The sequence below is a fragment of the Nicotiana sylvestris genome, chromosome 10 (assembly GCF_000393655.2).
Source record: "Nicotiana sylvestris chromosome 10, ASM39365v2, whole genome shotgun sequence".
Taxonomy (NCBI): Eukaryota; Viridiplantae; Streptophyta; class Magnoliopsida; order Solanales; family Solanaceae; genus Nicotiana; species Nicotiana sylvestris.
Window position 1 is genome coordinate 140,197,518 of NC_091066.1, and position 9,939 is coordinate 140,207,456.

The 9,939-nt window shown below is 38.3% G+C and overlaps 2 protein-coding genes across 2 annotated transcripts; one reads left to right on the forward strand and one right to left on the reverse strand.

Annotated features, from left to right (window-relative positions):
* Positions 1-3,436: 3,436 nt before the first annotated feature.
* LOC138880043 (uncharacterized) lies at positions 3,437-5,079 on the reverse strand. The gene is made up of 3 exons (XM_070159694.1): positions 4,849-5,079; positions 4,429-4,609; positions 3,437-4,374 (listed from the first exon to the last, which is right to left on the reverse strand). The coding sequence occupies exons 1-3, from the start codon at positions 5,077-5,079 to the stop codon at positions 3,437-3,439; spliced, it is 1,350 nt and encodes a 449-aa protein (XP_070015795.1).
* Positions 5,080-6,681: 1,602 nt separating this feature from the next.
* On the forward strand, positions 6,682-9,429 carry LOC104218139 (uncharacterized). The gene is made up of 2 exons (XM_009768547.2): positions 6,682-7,537; positions 8,810-9,429. Exons 1-2 carry the CDS (start codon positions 6,930-6,932, stop codon positions 9,222-9,224), a joined length of 1,023 nt encoding a protein of 340 aa, XP_009766849.1. The 5' UTR covers positions 6,682-6,929; the 3' UTR covers positions 9,225-9,429.
* The last annotated feature ends 510 nt before the right edge of the window (positions 9,430-9,939 follow it).

Here is a 9,939-nt window from a genome sequence, read left to right on the forward strand (position 1 = left end):
TGCAACTTAAAATAATCGGTAACATATTCATGTTAAAAATCATATGTAAATCATGCAAGTTATGAAAACACAAATTGCGGTAAGATTACTACTCACAGTACTCGTGCCGAAATACCAAATGCTTCACTTTGAGCAATTCGTACAAATTCCTCCAATCAATCTATAATTACATAATATCAATCTCATGTTAATTTCCTTGTTTAGGCTAGTTCATAGCTAATTTAGAATACCCGACCCTCGAAGTTTCATATTTGACTCTTAATTCGCCGAATTATATTTACCCACCTATGAGTAATTACTAATCTATCAACTCCAATATATTCATATATTTTATTAATCCAATTTCATAAAGTTCTATTGATTCTTTAGGAAGAAAATTCTCAAGTGTGAATGAACTAGTGTAATTTCTATTTCTCTGTAGAATCTCCCAATCATGAGAATCGAAATTAAAATCTACCAAAAAGAGAAGCTCAAGCAATACCCATAATACACAATTCGTGCTTAAGATTCTTCAACAGATTGCCAAAGATTAACAAAAATCTATACATATCTTTCCTTGTTTCACTGACTTTTGCCAATCTCCTTATTTAACTCTAACCATTAAAATATATTATCAAATTTGTGGAATAAGTACCTGAAGATATAAATAAATAATGGATGGAAATGACTTCTTTTGCGGTACCAAGCTTTTTCCCAACTCACCTTCTGTATTTGTTTTTGAATTTTCGCTTTAATTCTGACCCGTTCCTTGTTTTGTTAGTTTTACGCAACAGAATTGATTTTTGTTGCAAGAGAAAGGGGCTTCAACCCTTTTTTCCTTTTTCGTTTCTGTTAGCTAGCGTAGGGCTTGCCCTATTTAATCTTATTTGTAATTTTTTCAGTAAATTACGTAATTACCCTCTTTCTTTTAATGAGTATTACATTCTCCCCACCTTATGAAATTCGGTCTCCGAATTTAGCTCAGGTACGTACTTGTAGACTGAAATAAATGAGGATATTTAACTCACATAACATCTTCTATTTCCCATGTAGTTTCTTCAACAATATGATTTCTCCATAAGACTTTAACGAGCACAATTTCTTTTTACCGTAGCTTTCTTACTTGCCTATCAACAATAGCCATCGGCTCCTCCTCGTAGGACAACTTCTCATCGAACGGTATAGTCGGTGCTTCAATCACCTAAGATGAGTCTGATATACATTTTCTTAGCATTGAGACATGAAACACTGGGTGAATAAAGGATAACTCAGGAGGAAGTGCCAAACGATAAGCCACCGCTCCCATTCGGTCTAGTATCTCATACGGTCCTATAAACCTGGGGCTCAACTTGCCTCTTTTCCCAAACCGCATTACACCTTTCATAAGGGAGACTCGTAGGAATACTTTGTCTCCAATCGTGAACACTAAATCTCTTCTTCTCTTATCAGCATAAGACTTTTGTCTGCTTTGAGCTGCAAGCAATCTCTGTCTGATCAACTGGACCTTGTCCATAGCTTCTTGTACTAGGTCGGATCCCAATAAGTTAGTCTCACCAGCTTCAAACCATCCGATAGGAGAACGACACCTTTTACCATGCAGTGCTTTGTACGATGCCATTTGAATACTGGACTGGAAGCTATTGTTGTAAGCAAATTCAGCTAACGGTAGATAAGTGTCCCAACTACCTCCAAACTCAAGAATGAAAGCTCTCAACATATCCTCCAAGATCTTAATAGTACGTTCAGACTGCCCGTCTGTCTGTGGATAAAATGCAGTACTAAGATCTACTCGTGTACCCAATGCTTCTTGAAAAGATTTCTAAAAGCGTAAAGTGAACTGTGATCCTCTATCAGAGATGATGGATACTGAAACTCTGTGAAGTCGGACAATTTCGTTCATAAATATTTGTGCATACCTGACTCCACCATATGTAGTTTTCACCGGCAAAAAGTGTGCTGATTTCGTCAGTCGATCGACAATCACCCATACCGAGTCATAACCTCTAAGGGTTCGTGGTAGCCCGATGACAAAATCCATAGTACTTCTTTCCCATTTCCACTCTGGAATCTCAATTTGTTGTAGTAATCCTGCGGGTCGCTGATGCTTAACCTTGACCTGCTGACAAGTTAAACAACTAGAAACAAAGTTAGCAACATCTTTCTTCATACCTTCCCACCAATAAAATTGCTTTAGGTCATGGTACATTTTTGTGGATCCAGGATGTATAATGTATTTAGTCTTGTGAGTTTCTTTAAGAATAACATGTCTCAACCCATCTACATCTGCTACACATAGCCTGTCACTCATTCGAAGAACACCATCATTGTCAACAATCATATCCTTGCTTTTACCAACTAAGGCCTCATCTCTGTATTTGCATAATCGTTCGTCCTTATATTGGGTGGCCTTAATGCTCTCAACTAATGAAGACTTAGCTTGAGCACAAGCCAACAATGCCTCTGAATTTCCGACACTAAATCTGATACATGTATCTTCTAGTCTCTAAATATCTCTGGCCAAAAGTCTCTTTGCAAGGGCTATATGTGCCAAACTCCCCATAGATTTTCTACTCAATGCATCAGCCACCATATTGGCTTTTCCATGATGATACAAAATAGAACAATCATAGTCTTTGAGTAGTTCCATCCAACGACACTGCCGAAGATTCAGATCTCTCTGCTGAAAGATATACTTCAAACTTTTATGGTTAGTATAAATCTCACAAGTTTCGTCGTATAGATAATGTCTCCAAATTTTTAGAGCAAATACCACTGCAACCATCTCCAAATCATGTGTAGGATAGTTTTGCTCGTGCTTTTTCAATTGTCTCGAAGCATAAGCAATAACACGACCATTTTGCATGAGAACACATCTTAATCCCACCCTCGAGGTGTCACAGAATACTGTAAATCCTCCAGAACCTGATGGTAAGGCTAATATTGGTGCAGTTGTCAAACATATTTTGAGTTTTTGAAAGCTCTGCTCACAATCCTCCGTCCACTGAAACTTTGCATTTTTATGCGTTAGCTTGGTCAGCGGCGCTGCTATTCTGGAGAAATCCTGCACAAAACGCCTGTAATAGCCTGTTAAGCCTAAAAAGCTGCGAATCTCTGTAGGAGAAGTAGGTCTGGGCCATTTCTGCACAACTTTAGTCTTCTTAGGATCTACCATTATTCCATCTTTGGATACAACATGCCCCAAAAATGCTATCGAGTCTAGCCAAAATTCACACTTCGAGAACTTAGCATAAAGCCGATGTTCTCGCAATGTCTGCAACACAGTCCTGAGATGATTCTCATGTTCTCTTTGGCTACGAGAATATATCGGGATATCATCAATAAATACTATTACAAATCTATATAGAAACAGCTTGAACACCCTATTCATTAAATCCATGAATGTCGCTGGAGCATTAGTCAGTCCGAAAGGCATCATAAGAAACTCATAGTGCCCGTATCAAATCCTGAAAGCAGTCTTAGAAATATCTTCATCTTTGATTCTAAGTTGATGATAACTAGAACGGAGGTCAATCTTTGAAAAGTGGGCAGCTCCTTGTAACTGATCAAATATGTCATCTATACGAGGCAAATGATATTTGTTACATATTATTATCTTGTTCAACTGCCTGTAGCCAATGCACATTCTCAGGGATCCGTTTTTCTTCTTTACGAACAGTACTGGTGCACCCCATGTTGATACACTAGGTCTAATAAAACCCTTATCTAACAAATCTTGTAACTGTTGCTTTAGCTCCCTCAACTCTGCTGGTGCCATTAGATATGGGGGTATCGATATGGGTTGTGTGTCAGGTAGCAAATCAATACCAAAGTCTATTTCTCGTAACAGAGGCAATCCTGGTAAATCCTCAGGAAATACATCAGAAAATTCTCTCACTACTGGTACATTTTCTATACTAACTGTTTCCTTTCTTGTATCATTTACAATAGCTAAGAGACCCAAGCAACCTTTCTTCAGAAGTCGTTGAGCCTTCATAAAAGATACGATTTTGCAAGTCTCTGGAACCTGACTCCCTCTTAGAATAAAATTGGGTTCATTTGGTATCTCAAACTTAACTATCTTTGCATGACAATCGACTATAGCATAGCAAGAAGATAACCAATCCATTCCCATCAGCATGTCAAAGTCAATCATATCAAGTACAATAAGGTCAGCTAGAGTATCTCTACCCTCAACCCGAATCTGATAAGCACGATACACGTACTCAGCTAATAGAGACTCTCCAATAGGAGTAGCAACTAGAAAAGGATCATTCAATAGCTCGGGTTGTCTACTAAATCTCAAAGCAAAGTACGAGGACACATAGGAGTGGGTAGATCCCGGATCAATCAACGCAAGTGCATCAAATGAACAGACAGAAAGAATACATGTAACCACTGCATTCGAGGTCTGAGCATCCTATCTAGTAAATGCAAAAACTCTTGCCTGACCTCTACCAGCATTGCCTTGTCCTTGATTCACAGTAGCACGGTCTCCAACACCTTGACCTCTATTTCCTGTACCTGTAGCACCTGAAGTATTACGAGTAGTCTGAGTCGGTACAGCTGACTGACTAGAAGCCTGGTTGAAATTTCTCGGAGGCTGAGGGAAATCCCTCAAGTGATGTCCCAACTGGCCACACCGAAAGCACTCTCCAATTAGAACACGACATTGGCCCAAATGTGATCTACCACAAGTCTAGCAGACTGGAGTAGTGGCATATATCTGCGCAGAATTACGATGTCTAGAAGATGATGGTCCCCTATTACCTTGTCTGTAATGTGGTCTGTATGTGGATTGTGAAGACATGTGTGTCCCTGTCTGAGAACCCTATTGTTGTTGTCCCTGATTTCCTACTCTTCTATTTTCACTAAACCACCACTGAAAGCCCCTCCTGTCTTGGCCTTCTTACGTAAATCATTAGCTGCACTCTCCTCACGTCCCTTGTTTTCAATCTTTCTAGCAAGGTCGACTACATCAGAGTAGAATAAAGTCTTCATGTGTGGGGATACTGCAATGTATAGACGACCAACCAATCCATCGACAAACCTCTGAACTCGAGCTTCTTCGGTAGGCACTAAGTGATGAGCATATATAGCCATCTTACAGAACTTAGTGTTACATGTTGACACATTCATATCTGGAGTCTGAACCAATCTCTCAAAGTCTCTAGCATATTGTTGCATCAGACTGTCTGGAAGAAAATGATTCTTGAACAACTTAGTGAACTCGTCCCATGTCAGTGGTGCTGCTCATGCTGGCCTTCTTAGCAATACAGTTTCATACCATGTGTTGGCCATATCCTATAGTTTGTATGCTACGAGCTCCACAACTCTCTCACTAGAACATCCAAGAGCACGTAATGCCTTGAGTGTCCCATCCAAGAAACTTTGAGGATCTGCTAAATTACTGGAACCTGTGAATTTTGGTGATTTCAATTTCAGGAACTCGTGTAGGGACAATTCCTTATTCCCGAAAGGCTGAGTCTGTGTAGGTAATTGTGTCTGTAAAGTAGCCTAAGGAGCTAAACTTCCGCCTTGAGTAGACACCAATGCTTCTAACACATTCAACAACCTTGCCACTGCATCTGCAGGTAAGACAACAGTAGGTACAATAGTACACAAATTGCGGTAAGATTACTACTCATAGTGCTCATGCCGAAATATCAAATGCTTCACCTCGAGCAATTCGTACAAATTCCTCCAATCAATCTATAATTACATAATATCAATCTCATGTTAATTTTCTTGTTTTGGCTAGTTCATAGCTAATTTAGAATACCCGACCCTCGAGGTTTCATATTTGACTCTTAATTCGCTAAATTATATTTACCCACCTCTGAGTAATTACTAATCTATCAACTCCAAGATATTCATATATTTTATTAATCCAATTTCATAAAGTTCTATTGATTCTTTAGGAAGAAAATTCTCAAGTGTGAATGAACTAGTGTAATTTCTATTTCTCTGTAGAATCTCCCAATTATGAGAATCGAAATTAAAATCTACCAGAAAGAGAAGCTCAAGCTATACCCGTAAGATACAATTCGTGCTTAAGATTCCTCGACAGATTGCCAAAGATTAACAAAAAATTTATACATATCTTTCCTTGTTTCACTGACTTTTGCCAATGTCATTATTTAACTCTAACCATTAAAATATATTCTCAAATTTGTGGAATAAGTACCTGAAGATTTGAACAAATAATGGATGAAAGTGGCTTCTTTTGCGGTACCAAGCTTTTTCCCAACTCAGCTTCTGTATTTGTTTTTGATTTTTCGCTTTAATTCTGACCCGTTCCTTTTTTTCTTTTGCTTCTTTTGATTTTACGCATCAGAATTGATTTTTGTTGCAAGAGAAAGCGGCTTCGGCCCTTTCTTCCTTTTTCGTTTATGCTAGCCAGCGTAGGGCTTGCCCTATTTAATTTTATTTGTAATTTTTTTTGGTGAATTACGTAATTACCCTCTTTCTTTTAATGAGTATTACACATCTACCATCTTCTGCCAGTAATTTTGTCCACCACGGCAAAAAACAACGAAACATATTTTATCCGTGAATTTAAACTTTAGCCTCCAATATTATCACCTAATTTGTTAACAAATTTCTAATTTAGCCTTAAAATTATCTCCCAGTTTAGAGTATGAAAATTGACCAATTAATGAACAAAAATTAAAAACCTCGTTTGCTCCTCCCTAACATAGTTTCCTATGCTTTACCCGGCCATACAAAATGAAAAATTTACTCAATCTCCAAAAACCCTACTAAAAAACAAATCCAAAATGCTATAGACTTCTCCTTACTATCAGTCTATTCTAAGCCTTTCACAAATCCCAACCTAAAAACTCCTCATTCTATTCATTGTTAACCATGAAAAAATGTACCTCTAGTGTTCTAAGCTCAAACATGTGAGCCGTATATCTCAGTGTTCTTCAGTACATTTTCTCTTGCACCAAATGGCCACTTCTTTGTCCCACTCTCCCCAGTTATTGACTTTCTCTTACAGAAAGTCTCACCCCTCTTTTTCATTACCCAAGATTCAATCTTTCTTGCACCAAAAGGGACAATTTCACTTAAAGACTCAATCTTTTCCGATATTTCAAACTTTTAACCATCTGGGTCATATTCAAAAGAGAAAATTTCACTTAAAGATTCAATCTTTTCCAATATTTCAAACTTTTAACCATTTGGGTCATTTCGAGAGGGTAAAAAGAGCTTGTTGTTCTGATGGTTTTCTTGAAGAAATTGAAAAGGAAGAGTCTTTACTGGCTAACGAGGAAAAGCCATTGAAATTCTTGTTGTGGGTATTGTTATGGGCCTCTGTATCTATTGGTTTATTTGCAGTTTCAGGGGATGCAAAAGCTGCAGCAGCAGCTGCTGATTCTATTCGGGCTTCGGGCTTTGGTGTAAAAGTTGCTACTGCTTTAAGAAGTTTAGGCTGGCCAGATGAGGCTGTTGTGTTTGCTTTGGCTACACTTCCTGTTATTGAGCTTCGTGGGGCTATTCCTGTTGGTTATTGGTTGCAACTCAAGCCTATTGCGTTGACTGTCTTATCTATTCTTGGGTAAGTTTTGCATTCTCTTTTTTTAGGCCCTTAATCTGCAGCTTAATAAGGTGGTATTTGGAAGAAATATTGCACATTGGCTTCACTTCCTGTAATTGAATGTCTTGTTTCATTTTTAGGAGTAATTTTGCTTGCTGTTCTGCATTTTGAATACCGTTGATCGGAGCTAAAAGAAAGGTGCATTGTTGTGCTGTAACTTGAATGTTAGCTACTGATAATTAACTTCTTGAAGGGAAATGTCTAAAGAAACCATCATCCAAATTCCAGTCATTAATTACTGGTGGTTTTTATTGATAACCAAGATATCCCTGAGGGCTAGTGGAGTACAGTTCGAAATTGGGTAGATAGTGGGTCCGCCCCTCTACCTTTCCCCGCTTAAATACCAAAATTTTTATCTACGGCAGGGTTCGAACCCGTGACGTGCACATAATGCACATATCACACATTCAGGGGCGGATCTAGAGCAAAGGATACGAGTTCCCGTGAATCCAGTAACTTTTACATAGACCCTGTATTTATACTAAAAAATTCATTAAAAGTATAAGAATATTTAGCTTGGAACCAATTCGTTGGTCCATTTATCATGTAGATTAACATGAGATTGTTATAGGAACCCATAAACTTAAAATTCTGGATCCGCCTCTGTACACATTGCGTTCTTACCACTAGACCAAAGCACTGGGGGCCATTAATTGTCGGTAGTTGGAGCTTCAGTTGCTGTGAAAATGATGTCTATTGGTGATTGTCTTACAATAGTTTAGACTTCAGAAGCCATAGTGTCTATGCTAATGTTGTATGAGTGGAAGGTTGCGATTCAAGTGTAGCTCATTCCGGAAAAGAGATGTAACTCCAGTTCCTTGAAAATCATTATTGCGGATAGGGGTAGTAGACAGTTGAATCCAAATTTGACCATTTTCAGTTAATTATCAAGCTAGTGCTGCATTTTGGGGGACATAGTTTTTGAACGTGGTGTCCGTGATAAATATGAAAGAGAAGAAGATTTACCAATGACTTAATGAATATGGTAGATATCTAAGTATATGTCAGAGACAATTCAAAATATTATAATTGACTAGTGAGGGACGCTATTACATCTATGCATATCTAACAAAGTCTTAAGTAATTATTGAAGTCTATTAGTTATTGTTTTATATTAATTAGAGTTCAGGAGCTATAGCGATCGTGTTAATCTTATATAAGTGGGAAGGGAAGCTCTTGGAGTGTAACTCATTTTCACTTTGCTAATGATGAAAACTGGTGCTGCATATGTAGGAACATGGTTCCCGTCCCCTTTATCGTGCTCTACTTAAAGAAGTTAGCAATTTTCCTTGCTGGAATGAACAAATCAGCATCAAAGCTTTTGGATTTGTTGTTTGAGAGGGCGAAAGAGAAGGCAGGTCCTGTACAAGAGTTTCAGTGGCTCGGTTTAATGCTCTTTGTGGCAGTTCCATTTCCTGGAACCGGAGCTTGGACAGGAGCCATCATAGCTTCTGTCCTCGATATGCCTTTCTGGTCTGCTGTTTCTGCGAACTTTGTTGGTGTAGTCTTGGCTGGCCTTCTGGTAAATTTGTTGGTGAATCTTGGACTCAAGTATGCTATTATAACTGGTATAATACTGTTCATTATATCGACATTCATGTGGAGTATCCTTCGAAGTCTTAAAAAATCACTGAGCTCATCAAGCTGATATCAAGTCCTGTTGAAGTTTTGAGATGATTAGTATAACCTATTATGGATAAAACGGAAACTAATAAGAGAAAGAGAAGTCTTTTTCTTTCTTTAGTCGATCAATATTACAACTTTTCCTTCACATGTATATTGCTATTATTTGTATTGGGCACCATCATATAATCTCTTCTGATCAATCAAGAGGATAAATTCACTTAGTCTCACACCGTTCTTCTGACTATGCATTTTCCTCTTTACTTTCTATATGCCTATGTATGCAATGATAGAGATGGAATACTTTAAGATCAACAGAATTCTAAGGCCTGTGAAAACAGCCTCTTGCAGAAATGCAGGGTGAGGCTGCGTACAATAGTCCCTTGTGGTCCGGCCCTTTCTCGAACCCCGCACATAGCGGGAGCTTAGTCCACCGGGCTGCCCTTTAGAATCCTAAAACCCCGGAACCAATTGTTTACTACATATTGTGTCTGTGGCAGTGGCATGCTTTTAGTTGGATCATTTTACAGAATCCTATATGTCTTCCATGTAGAAATGATGATAGACTTTCTAATAGAGACAGAACTTGTAGGTATGTGTATTATGTAGTTTGTTTTGGGGAGTATTCAAGGGATAACAGTTTACAGCACAGCATACTGATGAAATGCTTTGTCCGATAAACTACTGCAGATGGAAATCTCACACAACCCGCTGTATGTATGTTCTTTTATATGTATCAT